Source organism: Xyrauchen texanus, chromosome 49 (genome assembly GCF_025860055.1).
Source record: "Xyrauchen texanus isolate HMW12.3.18 chromosome 49, RBS_HiC_50CHRs, whole genome shotgun sequence".
NCBI classification, from domain to species: Eukaryota; Metazoa; Chordata; class Actinopteri; order Cypriniformes; family Catostomidae; genus Xyrauchen; species Xyrauchen texanus.
Window position 1 is genome coordinate 24,540,952 of NC_068324.1, and position 26,442 is coordinate 24,567,393.

Here is a 26,442-nt window from a genome sequence, read left to right on the forward strand (position 1 = left end):
CCACAAGGTAAACGTTACAAATCATACATTATCTACTGCTTAAATTTTACTTTAAATCATCATTGAGTGGTTAAAACAGCTTCTTTTACTGATCTGCAGTGAATTCTACTAAAATAATGAGGCTTGAAGTAATTAGATGAACCTCTAAACGCATCCCCCAGCAGCGTGGGTGGTGTGTGAATGTTCAGAAACAGTATGTCATTGCTCATCTGTTTTTAAAATGATTTTTGGTGCTGAGTAATTAGCACTTCACCATGAGTCTGCCGGTGCCTTTACTGGCCAAAGTCAAAAGAGCCTTACCCCATGTCTCGAGGATATTCTTATGTCTTGATTCTGCCTGGGTCCCTCCTTCAAAGTACGTCTATTTGGATTATTATCGCAAAAACGAGTAAATTTGATTTCTTACAAAAGTTATAGCACCTCTCTCATCAACAAGCTACATGTCTATAGCAATATGTGATACAAATTATGCACCAAAGTGTAATAATTCGTGTTAGGTATATGAAGAAACGCTTAACCCTGAGTAGGAGCGTAGTGATGCTAGCCTTAACAACAACTACTAATAAACTTTATATAGCCAAAATCTACTCTAAAAGATATACTTACCCCCTGGGAGTCCAGTGAGGTCATTGAATTGATTTAAGACAATATAGATCACATATTGTTCTCATGCAAATGAAGTACTGTACAGTTAACTCTAAACTCAAAGCAATTTTCCTTTACATACTAGTCAAGGGAGCTAATGAGACCTAAAGAAAGCACGACATTAATGATAACACCTACTCATCTAATCCATTCTACCATCAACATATCACAAGACTGAAGTTTACCAGCCCAAGAAGTGAGAAGCATTGTTGTGGAGCTATGGCTTAGCCAAAAACCAGATCTAGGTACATAGATTAGCATCCACTGAGGGGATTATAGACACCTACTCCCATTTCAAAGCCTAACTTTTTTTTTTTAAGTTTTGGGGGTGCTTGGTCAAAGCTTAGAAATTGTGAGTCTAAAGGCTAAACTCTCATTTGATTCCTGTGGGACCTCCTCAGTTTAATCCCCAGATCCTCTTCTCACCTTCCCTTGTTATTCGATTGGCCTAGATGATCCAGCCCGACCACGGACACCCCTTCTCATTTTGGGCCCACAACAGCATTGCGATGGACACAACTGAACAATGAGCATAAAAATTCAATTTCTGAACCAGCCTAAGATGGTTTGCTGGTCTTAGCTAGTCTCCCAGCCTGGTTTATAGAGTTTTAGAACTGTTGTCAGCTAGCGAGGCTGGGAGACTAGCTTAACATCACTGTAACTGTAAACGCCAGCAAAGACCAGCAAACCATCTTAGACTGGTCTACTATGTTTTCTGACTTATTATAACTGATTTGAAAACTATTTACAAATTTGGGACACTATGGGAAAGGGACTTTTCTCATAGGGTACAGTAGTGAATAGTATCCCTTCATAAAGCCCCCCACCCATATATGGCATATATGAAAATGTCATGCCCTGCACCCTTCAAAGTTCTCACTTCATGTGTTTTGCCCACCAGAGTGAGTAGGTTATAGTGATGCTCGCTTTTAAATGGAATTTTCCCACTAACTAGGCAACAGGAATATTTAGCATAGCCAAATCTTTGGAATTTTGGGCAATCTGCACCCTTTTAACAGAGTTTGATAATTTTTTGTACTTTTAGTGTATTTAGCAGGAAATCAAGCTAATTATAGTCAACACTACTGCAATGATGTTTGCAACGTAACCACACAACCTTCCCAAAATTGGTTTTAATGACATTCGCAGTAATATTGATAACATTTGTGGAGGAAAAAAATCATATACAGTAAACGGGTACAAAGTATTTTATGAGGGATGTCTCAAAAATTACGTGGGTGAATGTGTTATATTCCATAAAGTCCAATTTTCACTCCGAGACCAGGTTGGTAAATTACTGCTGTAATCCATCTTTCTCCAATGTCTCCTCTTTTGGAAAGTCTTGAAAACATGTTAGTGATCATTTAACTGTTTTCCTATTGAAGCACATTTCTTATTGGAACAAATATCTCTCTATATACCAGCAGTGCCATTTACCCTACTACAGTTCATGTCCACATTTCAAACCTGTAAATGTGAAAAGAGTCCATATTGCCCATACACCCCTACAGAACGATTGGCGTTCTTCTTAAAACATCACTTCAGCATCATTATGGACATTAGCTCTGTTATAGTGAGCTTGGCATGAAAAGAGGGATTGGTAGATATGAATGAAAGTGGATGAGTTCTAAGAGGCAAATCTTTCAAGTGGCATGAAGGAGCACAGGATCTCTAAAGGGTAGAGTCCTCATATACTTACAGTAACAAAGTCCTGCAAACATAAAAAGAAGACAAAAAGAATGCAATGAGATTGTAAACATCACAGCCTCATAAATCAAACATGGTCAAAGGATGTACCGTACAAAGTCACACATTTAAATTTCAATGGACTGTTAGTGGTTTACCAGAGACGCAAGGTAACACTTTGACTGAGAACGAGGCGGCATGTCTTTCCACTAATTAATTTGGGAATCTGTTATCTTGCTCTGTATCTGTCTCAATGAGAGGGGTTTGAACCATTCATCTGTGATGCTTCAAACACAAAGAGCTTCATTTCCTCTAGAGACACCAATGCCAAGTTCAACACACAAACCTCTTTCAATCCTGCCAAGCAATTCCAGCCATGCCATTAATTCCACAAAGCCAAATGTAATTGATTGATAAGGGCTTGAGATTAACCTTTCCTATGAGTTTTTGTCTCTCAATCGTGATGGCCACATCAGATGCTGTCTATCCCATCAACACTATCTCTTTATCTGATCCTGGTTTAAGAGCATTGGCCATTAATGTTGACCTGCGGGGACTGGACGAGCAAAAAGAGTCCACTAAAAATGTCCATCTTTGACTGGCACATCTAGAGTCTGATCTGATGAGAGTGTCCTGTCTTATCTTTCAAGACAATAAAGATTCATTTGAATCGGTTCCATGTTTGAATTTTTTTATGTTGCGGTACAGAAAAAAGCCTTGCGTGCTCTTTGGAAATGTCCTGTTGTTGTCTAAGTTACCATCACTTAAACAAAAGAACATTTTGCTGTTATCAAGTATTCTCTACAGTGTGAAGAGGTCAACAGAATTGCGCTGATCTGAAACCGAATCCCGCTGGAGCGCGTAACGTCCTAACAAACAAACAGATATAAAGATTGTGAAATCCGTTTCACTTTGAAAACTAGCAAAAAGAACGACAACAGCGAGTAGTGGCGACAAACAATATAAGAAATCAAATCTAATTTGTTTGAATTTCTTGATAATTGCTTGATTAAATCAGTAGCAACTATAACTTTTGAAATAAACACTTCATTATGCTTTTTATTATAATATTAAGGGTCATTCTCGGCAGTGCACATGCATTTCACATTATTGGATTATAAAGGGGTTCGTTAATAATTAATTTACAAATGAATTATAAATCAATTACGATCCTTTATGTTTTGATTAATATAAGTATAAATAAGTGTATTAATTAAGCATTTTGAATATTAAAAAAAAATTGACAAATATTAGATGAAATTTTCCCTTTTTATGCATGATGCTATAACTGCATATAATTAATAATGCATTTGTAAATGACTTATTAGTCATGACCTGAACCCCTTTATAAATGCTTAAAAAAGAGAGCATTACTGTAAAGTGCAACTGATATACTGTAATTACTAAACCAGTCACATCATTTAGTAGATTTAAATCAGTTTATTATGGAATGAAATTGAAATTTAAAATACAACATTTTATATTTTAAATGTTTATTTTCATTTATTATTTTTCAAATTCAGTCTTTATCAGTTTTCCACTATGTTTGCACTAAAACTGGCCCTATTAAGCTCATTAGTTTAACTGTGTTATGGGAAAAATCAGAGTGAACATTTGTTTTTGCAAAATAATATATATTGTTATATATATAACATAATATATATATTCAAGAATTTTGACTAATGTGGTGTTATTCAATAATATGTGGTACTTAAAGCACCTTTCACCCCTGAACATTTTTTTCACAAAATATATTTGAATCTTTTATATTTTCAAACATAAACGGCCCAATTCCTGAGAATGACCCATAAACAGAATGTCTTCTAAGAATACTGTAACTAGAGTAAAATAAGTATTAGTATTAGCAGTAGTAATGGAGGCAGTAAGTGTTCTTGTCAGCTGCTTCACAGCGACACTGGAAGTACTTAACAGTGCCAGCCGTTCCTTGTCATCCTCACTTCCTCACACATTCACTAAACTTCATGGAAATGTAATAAGAGTCACTGCTTTGGGCTTGACTCCCATAGAGCAGCGGGCCGCTGCTGCTGCCAGCCACATATGTGATGATTTATAAGCAGACATTTGTCTACCACCTTCCATCTCTTTCCACTCCTCTGTTTTCTGGGTCCAGCCTTGTTTCGGAAGTGTGTGTTATTGTAGCGTTAGTGGCAGAATACTCAGCCTAGAGGCCAGAGGATTGTGAAGTTAAGCCAATACAGACTGTGCTCGCATCAGCGGACAAACAATATCTGGAAGTCGTCAACATGTTTTATTTTATTTTCGCCTCACGTTTAAAGGACCCATGTGGTTCCCTTAACACTATCAGGCAACAAAACGCTCCTGGTCAAACGAAAATCCATTCCTGACAGGATCTTTTCATCCTGCTGCCAAATTCTTCAAAAGAGACGCGCGTAACGTAATCCTCAACCTAATTAGCTTGACCCTTACAATACGGGGATCTCGCCCATTGAAAGCCTGCAGTTGCTAACATCAATTACTGGTAATCATGAAAGGTTTAAATGCAGGCACCATACACCGAATATTAAATCATTCTTTTTATTTACGTTATAAAAACAAAATACATCATGGAACCAAACTTGGATACTTTCTTAATAAATCTTTGTGGTATATTTATATATCATTATTTGAAATATTATGTATTAATTACACTGAATCATCCTTATCTTCCTGAGACCCATGCGTGACTGCTGTGTGTATTTTTCATTTTCCTTTTTGATTTTTAACAAATAATCATCCAAAAGATGATTAACTGAGATCAGTTAAATGATGTATAGCATATAGCGAAGACAAAACATGTCCACGCTGGAGGACGCAAGGTCACACGAGGTTATCACTCATCAAAAATGTATACTGTATTTGTACTGTCATGTAATACATTTGATTACACATTTTTTAAAGATTGACAGTCCTATACAATTATTTTTGATTTTACAATCTTTCATCAAAATGTGACGAAATTCTTTGTCTTTGAAAAGATGTAATCAAGGCTGCGTGGCCGGGAAACGTAATATTAACCAAAAATATCTAAGCTCACTTTTTATGACCGAATCAAATCCTGATGGATAAAATTAAGTCCCACATTATTTCTCACTGAATATTGTGTTTAATATGGAAATCCGTCACATTTCAGAATTGTATTGCGAATTCATTTTGTCTTCATACTCATACATAAATTCCATAACATTGAAGGAAGAATAAATTGGGTTGTGTCCGAGAGGTGAGTTGTGGAATCAAAGTGATTTTGAGTAACAATAAAGACAGTGATCTTGAATTAGTATTAAGCAGATGGTGGATTGTCCAGTCTCACCTTTTTGGAGACAAGTGTGGGGTCTTGCTCCAGGAGCACATACAGGGCCGAAGCGTTTCCAAGAGCCGCACACCATAACCACTCCCTCTCAACCGGGTCCATCTGTATCCGATGAAACAGTGACTACAGACAAAAAACAAGACAAAAACACTTAGAAAACTATAGAGGTTTCACTAAAAGAGAGAGAAGAAATTTGTCTTTAAAGAAATTTGCAATGAAAAGTATAACAACGAAGACCGTAGAAGTTAATGTGTTGGGAAAAAGTAAAGTCACTTGCTGAATTGAACTATAGTTGGAATAAATAATGTGACAGCCCTAATTAAAAATGAACATTTTAAAAGAATAATAGTAATAATAAAAAAATCAATTTACAGGCAAATTCAGCTAAATCAAAATAGCATATAACTTTGGCATCCGATATCTGGCTGGCTGTCCATCTCTCCTCTTTGAAAATATTTAATACTACTGCCTTCAGCTCCTTACAGTTTTGACCTCTCTTCATTTCTAATCTGGAGTTGGTTCCAGGCAGCCGCGTTCTAAACAGATCCAGACAGAATTTCTTGTCACACTGATCAATGACCTGTGACCAGGTCTGGGGCCCCACAGACGCCCGAGGCCAACACAAGAACCCCGTTGTTCAATCGGACAGAATGTGCCGGGGATCCAATACTCAGATAACACCGTCCAAGAGAAGAGCATGTATCGCAACACCGCTAATCCTCATGTTTAGCACCTGTTTATGATATGACAAATTGAAACCCCCACTGTGAAGGGTCCTGACATTATTGCATTTCTGTTCTAAACATTGATTCAACATGGCAACCGAGGGGCTGCCGATTAGGGCGAGGATCCAGATGAGGATATTGACATATGTAACTGATAAAAGCTGAAGAAATATAGATCCAACTTTAAAATAAACAAATATTAGAGGTGCGGTATGACTAAACTTACATATCACGTTATGAGTAATTTGATATCAAGGTAACTTTCAAGGTATGTTACGTTGTAGTAAGGCCTATTTCTGGATTTGATGAATCCAGTGAATTAAAACTTTATCAATAATAGGTAGGCCACTTCATCTCATTTGATTGTTTCTCTTTGAATCTGAAAGCAAGATATAAGGTGTTCACAACAAATACATACAAATTCTAATTATGTGACACCTGAGTTTAAAACTAAACACTCCAAACAGTAAAACAAAAAATTGATAAAATGATAGTTCAGACTCAAAATTACGATTTGATGAGCCACATTGAATTCCAACCAAAAATAGTTAATATACCAGTTACAGCACATCCGTTTCATATCAATGAGGCAAGTTAATCTGTTGATACGCACCCCCTTTTGGAGCACAAACCATGAAAATGACATACCTGAACTTAAATGGTTGTATTTTCTGAACCCTTTGGAGTATGGACACAGTTGACGTATCTTTTGAAAAAAGACACGTTGGAATTAATATATTTTGTTATTTTTTAAGTTAGAGAAGTTTATAGTAATGGAAATATTTTGTGCTGAACATGTTTTTATAATCTAAACAAACTATTATAAATGTGCCAAAACAACCCAGAAATACAATGTTCTCAAAGCCACAAGTCTAAAGAAGTTATGTTTGAAATTTGAAGATGATTTAATAAAAAATGAGGTTCCTGCAACTTTTTTCTCTAAAAATCACTGCCGGTGTAAAATTAAGGCTCCGCCTTTCAAGATGACACAAAATCTGACTGCACTGCTCGGCTATTATAAATAAAACTACACCACATTTTTAAAAATAGACTTTGGAGACAGGCTCATTTTGTTTATGACACTCTAATATATAAGATAATATACAGGTTTACAACATGAATGCTGCTCAGATTGCATAGTTTGTTGAAGAACGATGACGAAGGGTAATTCTTTCAGGTGAGATCTCATGTAAACAATGGAGAATACATCAATATTTCTCAGATTGATCACGCTTATGGACAAAAAGTGCTTTTGGATGTTTTTCAATGAACCCTTGACATGGACAATTGACCCAAGTCTGGCGAACTGGATTCATCTGGCAATCGCGATTTCATAATAAAGGTATGAAGTCCCGTTTTGATATTGCATGTTTTCATTTGTACTCCTGCACAAATAACTAAATTGCTGTTCCTGGAGCATTGCTATTGTGAAACAGAGATCGGATATCAATGTTGAACCCTTAGACCTTTGAAAAGATGTATCATTTGTTAACATTAATTACATTTATAGAGGGTAAATTATATATTAAAAGTAAACAGAGTGACGTCACTCCCGAGTGTGAGCGATTGCGTATCAACAGGTTAAGACGTTACTTGGCAACCATAAACCGCAAAATAGACATTAATCAAATATACCATTCCCACATTGTATGCCAATTAGGGCTGTCAATAAATACAAAAAATTTATTTATGACTTGACTATTAATTGATATAATCAATATATCAATATTTGCTGAGAGAGGCATTGCATCAGACTGACACTTTTGGAACATCTCGCTGGTTTGTGTTTTTAGGAAATTGTATCAAGTAGTTAAAACTTTAAAAATCGTGTTTTGAGATCCATTAATTCTGTGTTTCTTCATTTAGCTGTCAAGTACACGTCCAGTGTGAGCGGCTTACATTCTGCGGCTGCTTGTGAGGTTTGCTGAGGTGCACTGACTGCCCCCTGCTGACATGGCCCATAAAAACAGCAACATGTACTTCAAGCTTGAATTGTTGCAAAGGTAGGAAAATGCATATGGAATTTAAGTATGGGTTAGGAGGCATAATTAATTGTGTTGCATTTTAAAACTTATTTTTAAATTAGAACTAGTCAAACTTAATTGATGTGTTAAATCATCAGCCCTAATGCACATATAATGGAGTTCACTTCCCTGGAGACAATAATGTCAACATGATCACACAGGAAATCAGTGTGTTCCAAATGTTTTTCCACCCATATTTGTGACCCAATGTGTTAAATTCGGTACAAGCACCATCAAGTAGCAAATGTTCATGCCTCAAAAATTGCCAGCATTGTGATTTTGATGTCACATCCCTTTTGATCTCTGGCTAGCGAGATGCTACATTTGCACAGAAGTGAATTAACATTGTTTTGGTCATTGCAGTTTTAAGGTTAGGTTAAGATTAAGGGTTTAGGTTGGGGGGCCTGGGTAGCTCAGCGAGTAAAGACACTGACTACCACCCCTGGATTCACAAGTTTGAATCCAGGGTGTGCTGAGTGACTCCAGTCAGGTCTCTTAAGCAACCAAACTCGCCCGGTTGCTATGGAGGGTAGAGTCACATGGGGTAACCTCCTCGTGGTCACTATAATGTGGTTCTCGCTCTCAGTGGGGTGTGTGGTGAGTTGTGCGTGGATGCCTCCATATGCGCTATGTCTCCGCGGTAATGCGCTCAACAAGCCACGTGATAAAATGTGCGGATTGACGGTCTCAGACACGGATTCAACCTCTGTCACCCAAACTGAGGTGAGTCACTACACCTCCACAATAACCTAGAGTACATTGGGAACTGGGCATTTCAAATTGGGGAAAAAAAGGGTTTTGGTTAGAAGTAAAGTTGAATCATACCACCCCACTCTACTGCATGGTATGATATTACAAACATATAAAGAAACAAAAGAAAGCTTGAAGAGGAAAAGCAGGAGGGAGCAATGAGGTTTGTGTCAGAGACAGGGATCCTGTGGCCTTGCCCCATGGTGATCTTTGACCCCATGTTAAAGGCAGAGCGTGCAGAAAGTTGGGGCAAAGCGTCTGCAGATCAAGAAGAAGCTGACAGATGAAGGCGAGAGGTCTGCTTGACCTTGACTCTTAAAATTCAACTGCGTCTCCAGAACAGAAAACACTGACGTGACTCCATTCATCTGTGTCTGTTACCAGAGAACATGAGCTGCTAATACAAGACAACTCATTAGAAAGCAACCAGATACAGAAACACATATACTCACACATCTAAAGCGGTGCATCTGAATCTATGTGAAAAAAACAAGGTAGACGGTAGGATAAATTAGTAGAAGACTATATTAGTCATGTTTGACCATGCAAAACATTTCCCCACTACGCTAAGATGTTGTGAGCATTTGCCAGGGCATTGCTAGGGCATTGCTCTAGATATGTCTCAGGTCCCTCCTTTAATGTAAGTCTTTGAGATTTTTTCAACTGTTTTATCCAACATGATCACATGGGAAGTCGGCATGTTGTTTCCGAGAGTTTTGGTACTCTAGGATCAGCAAAATTATGCCAAATCACTGACAAGCCCCATCTTCAATCAGACATTTTTGCATTAGCGTGTTTACCTTCCCTTGTGGAGCGACTGGAAGAGCGGTGCATCATCAGCGTGGAAGACTAGGTTTACTTACCATGTAGAAAAAACAGAAATGTACCTCTAACATTACATTTTTACTCCATGATGGTTAGGTTTCGGTTTGGGTTTTGGTTGGGGGGAGGGGGAGGGGGTTCAGTTTATAAAATGAGTATCCCTCTTCACTGTATTACAGTCTGTACAGCTAAAAACAACTCGCTTCACAGCTCACATTTAGCACCCCTCCGTGAACATTTCACCCAAAAAGTCCATCTGCCCAACAACAGCTTTGGCCAATGGGGGCAGTGTTTCAAAATTCAGTAAGCACAGACCGAATTTAGCTAAAGAAAGTCAACCGACTGTTTCCGATTTCATTTTGAGATCAGTATGGTTTTATCATCTACTGGATGAAAATCACAAGTCTTATAGGACTTACTTAGAAAAGATACATCACACTTCTCAACAAGATGCACAATATGAAGTATTGATCATGTCCATAGCACATTTTACAAACCAGTCCATCAAAGTGAAGGGAAAATAATTATTTGAGGAGCAACCTCTGTCTTCGTGAGAGCACATGGCAGCCATGTTCTGTCTGTCTTTGTGTCTGTCTCTCGCGACCTTGCTTTGCGCTCGCTTTGCAAACTGTCTTCATGCTGTGCAGAGGTTTGGTCACTTCGGTCTTAAGTGTCGGGTTTGTATGTGGCCAAACTCTCGCACAAGTGTCCTATATCATCTTGTCACCTGTCGATTTGTTTGCCGTTGCTACGCATTCTCTCATCTTGTCTGTCGGTTGGCATGAGTGTATATTGGCATATTGTCTTGGTGATATACGCTCATGCCATTCGGATGTTTTGAGTCTTGTGAGAGTATGTGGCTTTGTTTTGATTCTGACCGCTCCAGGCGGTCAGGGAGACACTTCCCTCCTCCCCTCATGGATGCCGGTCTTCCTCCGACCCCTCCACGTTTCTGGGGGATGGCAGGGCTCTCCTCCGCCCCTGGCAGTGGCTCCATCGCTCCAGGCGGTCAGGGAGTCCAGTCCCCACTCGCCCGTTTACCGCGTCCGGGCGGTCGGTCTACTCCCTCCCCCGGTGGATGGCAGCAGCACTCCCCTGGGTGGACGGCAGTGTCGAGGACTCTGCGACGGGCATCCCTCCTCCTTCCTGGGTTTCAGCACCAGAGTAACGTATTTCGATGGAAAGGAGGAGGCGAGAATCGGCTTGATAATATAAATAATAGTTTAATATAAAACTGAAGCAAAAGACAATCACACACATGACAGATATGTCCGTAAACGATCTTGCTCTCGTCGCACCACCGTCTGTCATCAGCCTTTATCCCTCTCGGAGGCTTAATTAGCTTGATAAGGGACCGGGTGTGTATAATCCCAACCTGACCCCGCCCTCCACCCTGCCACATTCCTCCCTCGTTCTCTCAGGCTGGGGAGCCCCCGGCCTGATGTACACCACCCCCCCCTTTCCCTGGTGGTCTAGTGGCTAGGATTCGGAGCTCTCACTGCCGCGTCCCGGGTTTCGGAACCAGTGTAATCGGTTCAATGGAAAGGAGGAGGCAAGGAACCAGCTTGATAATATAAATAATAGTGTCATATAAAACTAAAGCAAAAGACAAACATTCTGTCTCTAATAAACAAGCACACAAGACGAACTGGCACTGGATATCACACACACGGAGATTAAAAAAGGGGAGGAAATCACAAAGGTTTCAGCTCTGTAGTTTCATACAAAACAAGTGAATGGTGATCAGATCTTTGTTGCTCCAAAAAGCACAAAGGAGACGTAGAAGTAGTGGTTAAATCCACATATTCAGAAGCCATATAATTGGTATGGGTGAGAAACAAATCAATTGTAATTTTTTACTCTAAATCTCCACTTTCACTTTCACATCTGAAAGTCGCATGTGGTGCCTGTTTAGTTTCACATTTGAATCTGAAAGTGGAAGTTAAATTGGAGATTTAGAGTAAAAAAGGATATAAATATTGTACTGTTTCTCACCCACACTTATTATACCACTTCAGAAGACATGGATTAAAACACTGGAGTCTTATGGATTACTGTTATGCTACCTTTATTTGATATTAAAACCTGGTCACCATTCACTTGCATTGTGAGGAACAACAGAGCTGAAATATTCTTCTAAAAATGTCCAATTGTGTCAGCAGAACAAAGAAAGTCTTACATATTTGGGATGGAATGAGGGTGAGTAAATGATGAGAAAGTTTTCATTTTTGGGTGAACTATTCCTTTAAGTTACTTTGTAAAACACGTTTCACAGAAAAGTATTCGTTTTTTTGCTCAATAATGTCTATATTTTCTCCTTGTTCATTGTTGCCTGCAAGTCACACTCTTTGGCTATCACAAAAACTAAAACAGTCGAATATGAACATAATTCATGTTTTAAATTCTACATAAATAAAACTATTTTAAAAAGTGTAACCAAATTATGTACTATATTATATTAATCACATGAAGGTAATTAGATTAATTGAAAGTCAGTAACTGTAATCTGATAACTAACATTTTAAATGTGTTATACTCTTTTTGACTAAAATATTAGTAAGGGATAATTTACAGTCATCCGGTTGTTATCGCACAATAAACCCCGACAGCATGACCAGGACCCCGCCGCGAAGCAGAGAACACTTGTATCAGCCTGAAGGGGTTTATTTTGCAATAACGACTGACTGACTGTACATTATCCCACTTATTACATGGCTACTAACCAAATAAATAAATACATGGACATAAAATATTGGTTTGCATTGAACTATGTAATTTGAGATGAAAGATATCACCGAACAGCTGAAGTCAACCTCCGGTTTGCATCAAAGTTCTGTTGGTGTTTACTCTGTGAAAATGACCATCTGACCATATACAAGACTATTTGCCAAATAAATACATAAATAAATGCACATGAAACACTGATTTAAGTTGAATCGGCGAGAACCGGCTTGACAATATAAATAATAGTTTAATGAAGATATAAACCAAAAGACACAAACACACACATATGACGGAAAGCTACCCATAAACGCTCTCTCTCTCTGTTGCACCACCATCCGCAGTCAGCCTTTATCCCTCTCGGAGGCTTGATTAGCCTGATAAGGGGCTGGGTGTATAGAATCACGACCCGGCCCCGCCCTCTGCCCTGTCACAACATAATTGACAAAAATATTGAATCAATTCAGTTTTGTAAAGTGTTCAGATAAACACTTTTGCTGTTTTAAAATCTAGTGAGTTGCCTATCAATACAGAATTGTTGATCAAATGCACATTCAAATGCACCTATGATGAACTAAATGCTATGGCTCATACGTTTGAGCTTGACAATGGACAGAATAATTGCTGGAAACTTAAGTTGTGGAAGAACAAAGCTGATTCCTGTAGCACAGGGGTTCTCAACCTTTTGCAAGCTGGGCCCCCCCAAAGCTGGTTCATTGCAGTTGGGGCCCCAGTGCCCCCCGCCCCGCCCCGCGCTTTATTGTTGTTATTATTATTATTATTATTATAATTGGCAGTAGCACCAGACTTCTAATGTGAGCTTGCAGGCATTATTATTATTTGTATTATTATGAGTAGTAGTAGGCCTATCATCATTACTAGGCTATTGCTATATAATTATATGAGGTTACATGCTTTATTGTTGTTATTATTATTATTATTATTATTATTATTATTATTATCATCATCAGTAGGCCTATTATCATTACTAGGCTATTGTTATAATTGGGAATTGGCACCAGACCTCTGATATTAATTTATGCTTTATTATTGTTATTATTACTAGGCCTAATAGTAGGCATCATCTGCATTTTTTACAGAAGCTTGCTGGTAGGTGATGTTAATGTGAGACCTGAGCCTGCTTTGCCTTGCAAAGATCCTCAATTCTTGGCTCAATGTTTGATAAACATAGCCTCAAATCATCCTCGATTTGTGCACGATTGAGGTAATTCGTTTTGAGTGCAGTCATTTTTGAGAATCCTGCCTCACACAAATATGTCGACACGAAAGGAAGGAGAATCTTCAAGGTGACGTCACAGAGTTCAGGGTATTCCTGCATCAATGCTGCCCAGAATGACGAAAGAGGGCAGGAGCTAAAGAGTTCCTTCAGTCTACTGTCACTCTTCAGCTCAATAAGCTGTTCCTGCATATCAATTGATAGCTCGTTTGCTGTGCACACAAACGGATCTCGAACCCACGCAAAAGAGCGATAATCCTCTTTAAAGTACGTCGCAAATTGTTTTCTCATTGCTGACAGGTGCTCAGACGCTGATTGAAATAGGGAGGAGAAATCGTGTGACGTGCCTGTATCAGTGATAAAGTCTGCAAGGCTGGGGAACATGTCGCAGTTCCCTCGACTGATGCGGCCATGCCAGAGGTCTAGTGTTTGTGTGAAGGCGTGCACTTTGTCTGCAAGGAGCAAAATATGAGTTTTGTGGCCTTGCAAAGACGGGTTGAAATCAAACAAATGAGCGCCGTTTTCTAAAGTCTATGAGCGCAGCACACACAAATAAACTGAATTGACATACTGCAGTTAAATTTCAAAATGTGGTGTTTTTATATTTATAACATTTGAATACAGTTCAGCAACATACATCACACGACCTGACGACCAAGAGAGCTGCCAACTGACCATCACTTAATTTACCATCACCTCACGATTGAAAATGTGACACTGATTTCATATGACAGTTCAACAAACAAGTTAATAATATTAAGTCACTTACATTTTAGACGAAATAATGACTGTTTTGGTCTATTTTAGCAGCGAAAATAGATCCGATGAATCCAAACAAAGATCACAGCATAGCCATAGCGCATCTCACAGCAATACTCAATCGTGTTTTGAATGATTCAGTGTTGTGAACGAATTGGTTGAGTCAAAGATTCAATGACCCATTCACAAACATCTGTCTCATTCTTGATGAATCGGCCGTTTGAACGAATCGTTTGAATGAACGACTCAATGACTCGCTTAATGAAACCGCTTATCACCTGCATTTGCACTCACTATCGACAAACCAATCAAATTTGTTCAAAACTTTTTTTTTTAAATCAGTCCAAACACATTTTAATTTTTATTCAGGAGTTATGTATATACAAAACTATAACTTTTTATGACAGTAGTTTAGTGATAAAAAAAAATGTGCCCAAAAATTTTTTTTCCAGTTTTTTTCCCCTTCCATCGTAGCCTACTCGCGCCCCCCCGAAAGAGTGTCTGGGGGGGCGCACCCCACCGGTTGAGAACCACTGCTGTAGCAAATACATCACAAACACACTCATACATACATCCCATGATGCCTTGTGTGGAGGAAATTCCTGCTGTGAGAGGGCAGACCCCAATAACAAGATCCATAAAAATAACTGTGACATCCTGTTGCTATAGTCAACAAAGAGCGAGATGATTGATGAAGACAAACTGCTGCAGTGATGAACACTGTGTGATGTCTCTTTAAGATGCCTCAGTCCTCACTGACACATGAAAGGAGCTGAACGCTCTCTCAGACAGATCAGATATCAGAGCTCTCTGTTTCTCACTCCAGGTGTTGTTTTTTTTAGCTACTTGTTCAAGTTTACATGTCTCAAGTCTCCAAGTGGACATTTTTATTGAAAAACTATGTGAACACAGCCACTTTTTTGCTATGAAAATAGAGAAAATTTGTCACATTGTCTAACAGCTGTAAAGATCCATAAAAGAACAATCTTTATTTCAAATATTGAGTTGTGCTTACAATTATTTAGCACAAGTACATCTGTGCCAATTATGCCAACAACGTGTTAGGTCATGTAAACGTCTTCAAATCAACATGAAACTCTGTTTGCAACCCATTTTACTTCCATGATCTGACATATTTGAAAGTTAAACAAGGTAATATGGGGCAGTACAGGATTTTGAGATCATCCATAGAGAATTGATTTGATGGTAAAAAGTGGGCGTTCAATACAGGGGTGTAAAGTAACAAATTACAAACACTAATTACTGTAACTATGTAGTTGTTCTCAGTAAATTTACTTTTTTAAGCACTTTAAAAATGGTGTGTGGTATATCCCTGTCCTGGTTTTCATATTATCGATAAATGTGATTGGCTGGAAAGGAAATGATCAGTCTTGTGACTCCTGTCAAATCAAATCAAGCACAGAAAACTTGAACGGCAGCAGTAGACCAGCGCCAACTGCTATTAATCTTGATGAGGAGGACACCTCAAGCAGAAACACAACACCTGAACATCCATGACCACACCTGAAATGGCTTTTTGCAATGATGAAAGCCAATTGCTTGACCGTGTCAATTGAGTTTAGCTAGCTTACTTCTAATGTGAAGAAATATATCGAGTTAAATTTCACATTCCTGCTTACTAAATTCTCTGTATCTATAACGCCTGTAAATCAGCTGTCTATCACTGAGATTATTGGGCTGCTTTGAGAGATTTATACAATTCTAGCCCTCGTGCTAGCCCACAATGCTAGTGCTGGTGGTGTAGTGGGCTAAAGCACTAAACTGTTAATCAGAAGGTTGCTGGTTCGATCCCACAGTCACCACCATTGTGTCCTTGAGTAAGGCACTAAACTCCAGGTTGCTGCGGGGGGATTGTCCCTGTAATAAGGGCTCTGTAAGTCGCTTTGGATAAAAGCGTCTGCCAAATGCATAAATGTAAATGCATAAATGCCAGTAATAGGGCTGGGTGATAAAACAATCATGATATTTATCGAAAAACTTTGTTTTACTTGGATTAACATGCACCAGTTAATAATGTGCAATAACACCAGAAATGTAGATAAAAAAATAAATAGGGTCAACTTTGAATTCAAGAAAAGTAAGTGTTGATGAACTGATAATCTGCTGTTTTACTCCCAATTTTTTGTTACGTCCCATTTGTTACATCTCCTTGGGGTAGTACACCCGCACAACCATCACACCAAAATCCCAAGACAACAAGATCATAAATCCAATATTTGTATTTATTGGAAGCAGATGAAGTATTAAAGATGTAAAAATATGCAACAGGTGACCACTGGCCCAAAATAATAAACAAAACAACTTAGAAAGAAAAGGAGTAAATAAACCTGAAATAAGAAAATAAAAATACAATTAAACTTCAAATAAACAGGGCATGTCAACGCTAGCTGCTGGAGAGCACGAATGCAAAGAACTACACAGTTCTAGAAACTCAAGGTGTTGGTCTGGCAGCTGGTGGGGAGTGTGGAGGAGTGCGACTGGCCCGAAGTCACAACAGCAAGTGAAAAAAGTCATTGTTGTTGTAGTGTTTTTTTTTATCATGGCCACGATATGTTTAACGAGTCACATAAAAATTATTTAGCTAGCCCCAGTGCATCACAAGGATGCCAGATTTCCCCATAATTTTGGACACTGTTCCCCATGGACACTTTATTCCACATTTTGGACTATTTTATGTTTGTATTATTTCGAACAAAGTCCTCACCGAGGTCTGACACCACACACACTGTGTCTTTCTCTTGCTAACCCCACCAAACAAGCCATTAAAAAAATTCTTTATGTTGTTGTTGAAGAACGTCTTAGCAAAAAAATGAAGTGGGCTGTTTTGGAAATGCAGCATTTTTGCTAACAACAACAGTATGCTATATATCACATGTGAGTTGGAGGTGAATCAGGTCTATTCTTGAACATGTTATGTGTTGTTTAAGCTCTCTAAACCCCACGGCCTTGTGAAGTCATCGCAACATGCACTCGCTGAAGGTGCTGCTTCAGACAGTGAATGCTAACGTGGAAACAGCTAAACTGGGAAGCTGGTTCTTTTAGTTCTGGCACATAGAGAGAATGAGACAGAGGTCAATGTCCCGCTCACCGGGAGAGCAGATACCACATCAGCAAGTTTTATGCCCTTTGTCTGGACGCTGGGGATGGAGCTAGAACACACAGAAACTCGTCTTGATGAATGAAGCTAAGCTAGCTAAGCAAAGCTAATGTAAAGGTATCTTAGAAACAATTGCTCAATCCTTGTTCATTAAAAAAGAAACATAACGTGATATAATTGTACAACTACAAAACTTAAAACGAATTGGTTTTCTTTGACATATTTTGCCAACAGATATTTAGCAATGCATGCAAGAATGTGTTCATTCTAACAGCATTTACTGGGAATGTTTTCTTTCTGAATAAAGTAGGCAAGGTTGAGGTCAGGGCTCGAACCCTGCTAAGAATTTATCACCCTAACATAAAATTAACAAGAGAAAGGAGCTGTAATTGGCAGGCCAGTTGCTACCCTGCCAATAAAGTTTACAGCAAAGTTAAAATGAAAGTTTACAAGAGACAAACTCCCCTCATTTATTTTCAAATTAATGTCTCTGGTGTTTTATGGTTCTGTTGCCTTCTGACATCCATTTTGAAAGAAGCGCCCACTGGCAAGTTTATGATGTAGTTCATAATGTGGCCTCAAAATTCATAGGCATAAATCGTAAGTGTCCTGTATTTGATTCTGTGTTCTGACTTTACAATGGAGTTTTGCCTATAAACGTAAAATAATAGTTTACACAAAAAGTTTAATTATGTCATAATTTACCAGCATATCTTTCCAAACCTCTATGAATTACTGAACCTTCTTCTGTTGAACACTACAGACACTGTTAAGTATGGTAAAAAATGACAAAAAGCAGCATGGAAGTAGTTCACATGACTTGTGCACTATATTTCAAGCCTTCTGAATCCATTCAATAATGTAGCCTTCACTGTATCTCACAAATCTCATTCGCACTTCTGAATATGGGTCCTCCATGATGAACATGTTTTCAATTTTTTATTTATATTATTAATGATTAAGTTATACACTCACGTGACAACCTTTTTTTTTTGTGACCCTTATGGGGCTTTTCCACTGCACGGTACAACTCGATTCAACTCGACTCTGCTCGCTTTTTTGGATTTTTTCAACTGTGAATAGTACCTGGTACCTGATAGTTTTTTGGTACAACCTCAGTCGAGGTTCCAAGCGAGCCGAGCTGATACTAAATGTGACGTCAAAATCCTGCAGATCACTGATTGGTCAGAGAGAATTGTCACTACCAGCGTCACTGAATTTCCGACACGCAACATCAGCAACAGTGATAACAGTATCATTTGTTCATGTAACTTTCGAATTGTGTAAAAATAAATGACTGTGCGCAAAACCAAACCGTGGTCAATAAATGAGGTTCAGATGGTCCACTCGTTAGCGATGAGCGAAACGAAAAAGTCTCTCAGGAAGTGTCTCAGCTGTTGGCCACACACGGCTGCCACCAGACCTACCAACAGTGTAGGGAAAAGTAAAAATGTTTAAGTGACAACAGAACCATCAAGGAAAAGTGGAAGTAGTTTGACCAAATGGACGTTATCTAAACCGGTGAGCAATGGGAGGAAGAGTGCCCTGGCGTTGATCCACGATGGAGGATGGTACGTTTTGTTATGTTAACTCTATACTCTGCTTGAAAGCTTCACTTTATTTAGTTGACCAGCTACTGGAAGCTTGCTTCTAAAACAACCAGGCCAATTTAACTGTTACACTTGTGTAAAATCACCATGCAACAACTGCTTTATGCAGCACAATGAGCTAGTAGCTAACAGCTAGCAGTTGTGTTATTGTTTTGGTCAGTTTGTGTAGTGTTTAAAATGATGTCTTATGATCAGCCTACAATCCCACCCACGTTGAGGTGCACTAAACTGCAGTTGAAATACAAGCTCAGAAAAGTAAAGCGAGTCGAGTTGAGGCAAGTCGAACCGTAACATGCTGTGGAAAAGTGCCAATATTCAACCCTGGCAAGTTGCACATGCAACAACTAATGCCATGTCTGCACTTTTCCTTTAATAAATACATTTTTAGATGTGATCAATAACCAACATCAAAAAGGTGTAACAAATCAGCAACTTACATGCTAGAAGATATTGTCATATTCTGTTATATTAACCAATATCTTTCTAAAGCAATAAAATGGTCTATACAGGCATGTTCATGGGTGTCTCAGTTGGCTTGTTGTGTCGTCTCACTGTGTGTGTATTAATGAGTTTTTCCCTTCATCAATGACACTCAGGGTCATGCCGCTGATGGTAAAGTGCACAGCCCTGCTTACAGCACAGGTGAGCGATGCTCAGGGAGGAGGTGTCACCTCCACGATAATTAAAAAATGCAAGCATTCACTAAGGGGGCTGTCCTTCAACCTGCCTTCATGCTGTTCAGGGAGAACACTGTTTATACACTCATGGTTTGAGAAATTTTCAAAGATGCCTAAAATAGCACACAGTCCTCTCACCCAAACGCTGTGTGGTGTTATTGATTTAGGGTAATAACAGTTCCTTCTGTGCAATGCTGTGTGATGTATTCTGATGTAATATAACAACATTTGATGATAATTAAATGTGTTTACACATTGGGTATTTATAAATCTGCAGTCCTAGATGCTGATTGGTCAAAAAATGGTTCCAAATACATTATATAACAGTAGCTATGATGTGAATCCCCTGTTCACCGGCTATTGTGGATATCACTGCACATCACCAATAGAGGCCAAATGTTTACATTAGTTCACATATCAGGGACTAGATTGTTTAGTGAAAGGGTGGTACTAAAGCCAGAAAACAGGAAGTAAACAAGGTCACTCTGAGACACGCGTTCTGGTCCCGTGGAAACCAAGAAGTAATCAAATTCACTTTGAGAGATGGGTTCTGGTCCCGTGGAAACCAAGAAGTAATCAAATTCACTTTGAGAGATGGGTTCTGGTCCCGTGGAAACCAAGAAGTAATCAAATTCACTTTGAGAGATGGGTTCTGGTCCCGTGGAAACCAAGAAGTAATCAAATTCACTTTGAGAGATGGGTTCTGGTCCCATGGAAACCAGGAAGTAATCAGATTTGTTCTGATACACAGGTTCTGGTCCTCAGGAAACAAGGAAGTAATCAAATTCACTTTGAGAGATGGGTTCTGGTCCCCTGGAAGCCAAGAAATAATCAAATTTGCTCTGATGCATGGGTTCTGGTGTCATGGAAGCCAGGAAGTATTACAATTTTCTCTGAGACACGGGTTCTGTTCACCTGGAAACTAGGAAGCAATAGTGCTCACTCTGAGACACAGGTTCTGGTCATGCGGAAACATGAGTCCTTGTCCCGTAGAAACTAGGAAGTAATCAAATTCACTTTGAGAGAAGGGTTCTGGTCCTGAGGAAACCAGAACGTAATCAAATTTACTCTGAGACACAAGTTCTGGTCCTGCAGAAACCAGGAAGTAATCAAATTCTCTCTGAGAGATGGGTTCTGGTCCTGTGGAAGATAGGAAGTAATCAAGTTTGCTCTGAGACATGGGTTCAGGTCCTGCGGAAAACACAAATTAATCAATTTTACTCTGAGACCAAGTTCTGGTCCAATGGAAGGCAGGAAGTTGTCAAATTCACTCTGAGATGCGGGTTCTGGTCCTGTGTAAGCTAGAAATTAATTCATTTTGTTATGAGAAAAGAGATTTGGCCACAAGGAAGTCAGGAAGTAATAAAGTCAGCACTGAGACATAAGTTCTGGTCCTGCGGAAACCAGGAAGTAACCAAATTCGCACTGAGGCATGGGTTCTGTTCACGTGGAAACCTGGAAGTAAATGGATTCACATAAACAATGGTGAGTATTATCTGAATGTTGCCATTTAGCTTTAAAATGACCTTTTTACTACACTTACAGGTGGGTTTAGGATTGGGGTTTGGGTTAGGATGTAAAGGTAATAAAATATGCATTCCTGTGGACTCTTGACTATTGTATCTTTACAACTAAAAAATACAACTTGTTTTTGGCGCCACCTTGAAGACATTTCACCACAACAACACTTCCAGTTTCAGCCACTGGGGGTGTGATTTGAATTACTGTAAGCACAGACCAATTTCAGAAGCAGAACTTTCAAACTCCTGTTGCTGAATACACAGTGTGATCAGTCTGGCTGTTTGGCTATTCTTAGCTGGTTTAAGTTGGTCTCCAAACCAGACCAGCTGAAAAGTGCCTAAACCAGCCAAATGACCAGCCTGACCAGACTGGGAATCAAGCCTTTTTGTCCCAGCTGGTTAATATTTATAATGTAAAAGTGTGTAATGTGTAGTAATATTGTATATTAAATAAACAAATATTTTAAATAAATATTGAATATGTAATAACAGTTTTATCAAAGCATTAAGGCTTTATATGAATGAATACATTCACATCTGAAGATGTTGTTTTGCATTTTTTGTAACAGTGCCCTTTAGCAGTGTCTATTATTCATAATATAGCACAGCCTCTTGTACCTTATTGTTTAGATGTTATAACTTGTAAAGATGAAAAAGATTGACATACCAAAACAGAAGACGCTGTGACGCTCTGTGCATCTTCCTCTGGTCCCTCATTGCTCTATACACAAAACAAAGAAAACACAATTTATTCAAATCAACAATATACAAATGGGCCTAGAACTCTTTGTAATACATTTAGTCACTAGCTTTCATTTGCTCTTTTGAAATAACCATTTTAATGTAGCCTACTGTGTAGAAATGTTCATAAATCATCATGAATTTGACATCATAACCAGGAGCTCATTACCATATGACCACCCAAATTTACATATCAACACCTATTCAGTATTCAGTAAGTTGACCCCTGATGAATGATGATGTGAACTACGCCAGTATGCATAGGTCAGCCAATCATAACAAATCTTATTTACATACTGTATATAAGTCACAAGGTTACAGTAGCAAAAACAGCTTGTTTATTTGTAAGTGTCAAAGAGAGGGTGGTAAATTATTGTTTAAGGTTGTTTATGTTGATCATGACTGTTTTTTGGTGCATGATATCAAAAAGTAATGACTTCATGAATTCCTAAATGTGGTAAAGTGTAACTTTCTGCAGCAAATGGATCTTTTTTATGTCACTTCATTCATTGTTTCTCTTGCTAAACATCCAGTAGGGGGTTAAATCAGAAAGTGCCCCTAAAAAAGTTCACAAATTGTATGAAATGCATTACATTAGATGCAAATATCAAATCAAGTCAGTAAACAAACGTGGCAAGATGAGCTTTATTTTTCTAAGCCATGTCTGTGATGACTTCTCACCAACAAAAGGTGATTTTAGTGGATGGATGAGATCAGTTTCATCCAGTTCTTAAATAAATGACACTTGACTTGATATTTGCAATACTTTTTGGGGCCAGTATGTGTCTAGCCACATTTGCCCATCCAACCCTCCATCAACTAGGATGCAAGAATGAGATCTACAGAATAAGAAAACAAACTTTAGTTCTGAATAAATAATGTGCATACAGTGCCCTCCACAATTATTGGCACCCCTGTTTAAGATGTGGTCGAGGACTTCTAAAAATTCTCCTTTTTTTTTTAAACAACATAGAACCCAAATGCAAAAAAAGAGAAAAATCCAACCTTTTATTTAAGTACATTACTTTGGTGGTAAAAAAAAAATCATACATTTAGAAAAAAAAAAACTTGAAATCATGTGTCCCACAATTATTGGCACCAAGACAGCACTTAATCTCCTCCTATAACATTTCACAAGATTGGAGAACATTCTTCTTTCCACAATCTTTCTAGATCATCCAGTGTCCTGGGTCCTCTCTTATGCACTCTCCTCTTTAGCTCGCCCCACAGGTTTTCGATTGGGTTGAGGTCTGGGGACTGAGATGGCCATGGGAGGACCTTGAGTTTGTGACTGCTGAACCATTTTTGTGTAGATTTTGCCACATGTTTTGGATCATTATCCTGCTGAAAGACCCAATGACGACCCATCTTCAGCTTTCTGACAGAGGCCATCAGGTTTTTATTTAAAATGTCCTGATAGTTCAAAGCGTTCATAATGCCATGCACCCTAACAAGGTTCCCAGGGCCTTTGGAAGAGAAACAGGCCCACAGCATCACAGATCCTCCACCATACTTCACGGTGGGCATGAGGTGCTTTTCGGCATACTCATCTTTTGTTTTACGCCAGACCCACTTAGAGTGTTTGTTGCCAAAAAGCTCAATCTTAGTCTCATCTGACCAAAGCACACGATCCCAGTTGAAGTCCCAGTGCCGCTTAGCAAACTCCAGACGTTTATGTTTGTGAGTGTTAGTGAGAAAAGGCTTTTTCCTTGCATGCCTCCCAAACAGCTTGTTGGCATGTAGAGAGCGTCTGATGGTTGTTTTGGAGACTTTGTGACCCCAAGATGCCACTCTTTGATGAAATTCTGTGACAGTGAGCTTAGGACTTTTTTTTACTTCTCTTACCATCCTCCTCACTGTGCGTTGTGGCAAGATAAACTTGGGACCTCTTCCAGCCTTGTTTGTCACTGTTCCAGTTGTTTTAAACTTGCTTAATGATTCCTCTGACTGTAGATACGGGCAAGTTAAGGCGAGTGGCTATTTTCTTGTAGCCATTGCCTGACTTATGAAGGTCGACACACATCTGCCTTACTTGAATGGTGTGTTCTCTTGTCTTTGCCATGTTGACAAATGGGTAAGAGAATTAGGCCTCTGTGTCACATCATATTTATACCCCAGGGAAACAGGAAGTCATGAATTACTAATTAAAAGTTCCTAGATACCCTGACCAACTTTAGCAACTACAGAAAAATATATTTAAAAAAAAAATCAATTAAATTTTTCAGCGGAATTGTTAGGGGTGCCAATAATTGTGGGACACATGATTTCAAGTTTTTTTTTTTCTAAATATGTGATTTTTTTTTTTTTTTTACCACCAAAGTAATGTACTTAAATAAAAGGTTGGATTTTTCTGTTTTTTTGCATTTTGGTTCTATGTTGTTTAAAAAAAAAAAGGAGAATTTTTAGAAGTCCTCGACCACATCTTAAACAGGGGTGCCAATAATTGTGGAGGGCACTGTATATTTCGGAAAAAGAGGACCATTTTTCCCCCTTTCATTGGCTTTTCCACTTTTCTGTCTGCACACAAACAACTGATAGTTCTTTTTTTGTCTGTCAAACAGCAGTGAAATGTGCAGCTCTGACAGCGAGATATGCTTGCAGTTTCACACCGCTGTACTGTCAGCCAAGAGAGGCCACTCTGAATGTGAAACAGCCTCCATTGTGGATAAGTCAAATCTGTGGTTCTTTTGGTTATTGGACTTTTTTAAGCATAAAAAAAGAACAAAAAAACACCATTAAAGCTCTAGAAGTCCATACAACTGCTATATTCCAAGTCGTCTGTATTCATATGATAGCTTTGTGTGAGGAAAAGACTGACATTTAAAGGGATAGTTCACCCCCAAAAAGAATTTCTTCAATTTGTAACTGTCATGTTGCCCCAAAAACATATCACATTCTTTCTTCATTGGAGCACAAAAGAGAAAACTTGGCAGAATGTTCAAGCTGCTCCGTCTCTGGTAACCATTCGCTTTCCATTCCATACAATGAAAGTGAATGGTGACCAGGGACAGAGCAGCTTGAACATTCTGCAAGATAAGTTATTTTTGTGTTCTACGCAAGAAAGCAAGTCATATGGGTTTAGAATGATATGAAGATGAGTAAATGATGACAGAATTTTCATTATGGATTAACTATTCCTTTAAAAATCAGCATAATTGCTGTCAAATGTACTGTGAAAAAACAGTTGTTTTGTTTGTTTCTGGAGTGTCAACCCTCAGGATGGAAGTAAAAATCTAACTGTTTATCAGGTTCCAAACTCATTCTGTAGATGATAACAAAAAGAAAACAAAACTGGACAAAAAAAATCTCAAAATCAGTTTCTAAAACTGCAGAATGTTAAACAAAATAAAAAGATCTCAGTAGGTGGCAAGTTTTAACAATGTGTACTTCATAACAAACTCTTAAACAAACACATGAGTTAGTTCGCTAAGTTTAGGTAAACTAGACTGTGACACTGTCAATATACTCAGATACTTAGTTTAAAAATATTGAACTGGATCTGAATAGATTTGTAGATTGTAAATGACAAGATACTCATCATGACGAGTCTGAGTTATTCATGCTGTTTAGAATTCAGTTCACTGTCCTTTTTTACTCTATTTATTTATGTTCTCTAATGTCTTAGCTTTTTAGTCTTTTATCATACAAATATTTGATTTATTTTATTATTACTCTTTTATTATTCAGAGATATCATGGTTCCCCTTCTGTCGCTCTCTCCACGTTGTGTCGGAGAAGCGACACTAGGGGTCTCTCTTGAGCGCCGATATTCACCTCTGACCTATTGAAAAGGGCCAATGGGAGTTGGCAGTCAGTATTTGCATACCCCGCCCCCGGACATACGGGTATTTAAGCGGGGCAAATACGGAAGTTTAGTCAGAAAATTTCTTCGGAGCCGATGGTCTGTCTGCAGTTTGCTGCAAGTTACACACCACTCAAACGTTCCTGTTTTCCTCTGACGATCTGCATGCTGTTGGATCTTGACGGCGCACAACAGCGGCTTTCTCCTTCTCATTGCACGGCGTGCACTGTTGCCCCTGAGCGCTTCACATACACACACACACTGTGTATTAAAAGAGT

General features: G+C 38.7%; 1 protein-coding gene across 2 annotated transcripts in view; it reads right to left on the reverse strand.

Annotated features, from left to right (window-relative positions):
* Positions 1-26,442, reverse strand: part of LOC127640083 (ankyrin repeat domain-containing protein SOWAHB) — a 121,238-nt gene that overhangs the window by 36,240 nt on the left and 58,556 nt on the right. For both annotated transcript variants that reach the window (XM_052122476.1, XM_052122477.1), the window contains exons 4-5: positions 22,290-22,343; positions 5,660-5,782 (exon numbers count right to left, since the gene is read on the reverse strand). In XM_052122476.1, the coding sequence (XP_051978436.1) occupies positions 5,660-5,782; positions 22,290-22,343 (177 nt within the window). The remainder of the gene's footprint in view (positions 1-5,659; positions 5,783-22,289; positions 22,344-26,442) is intronic.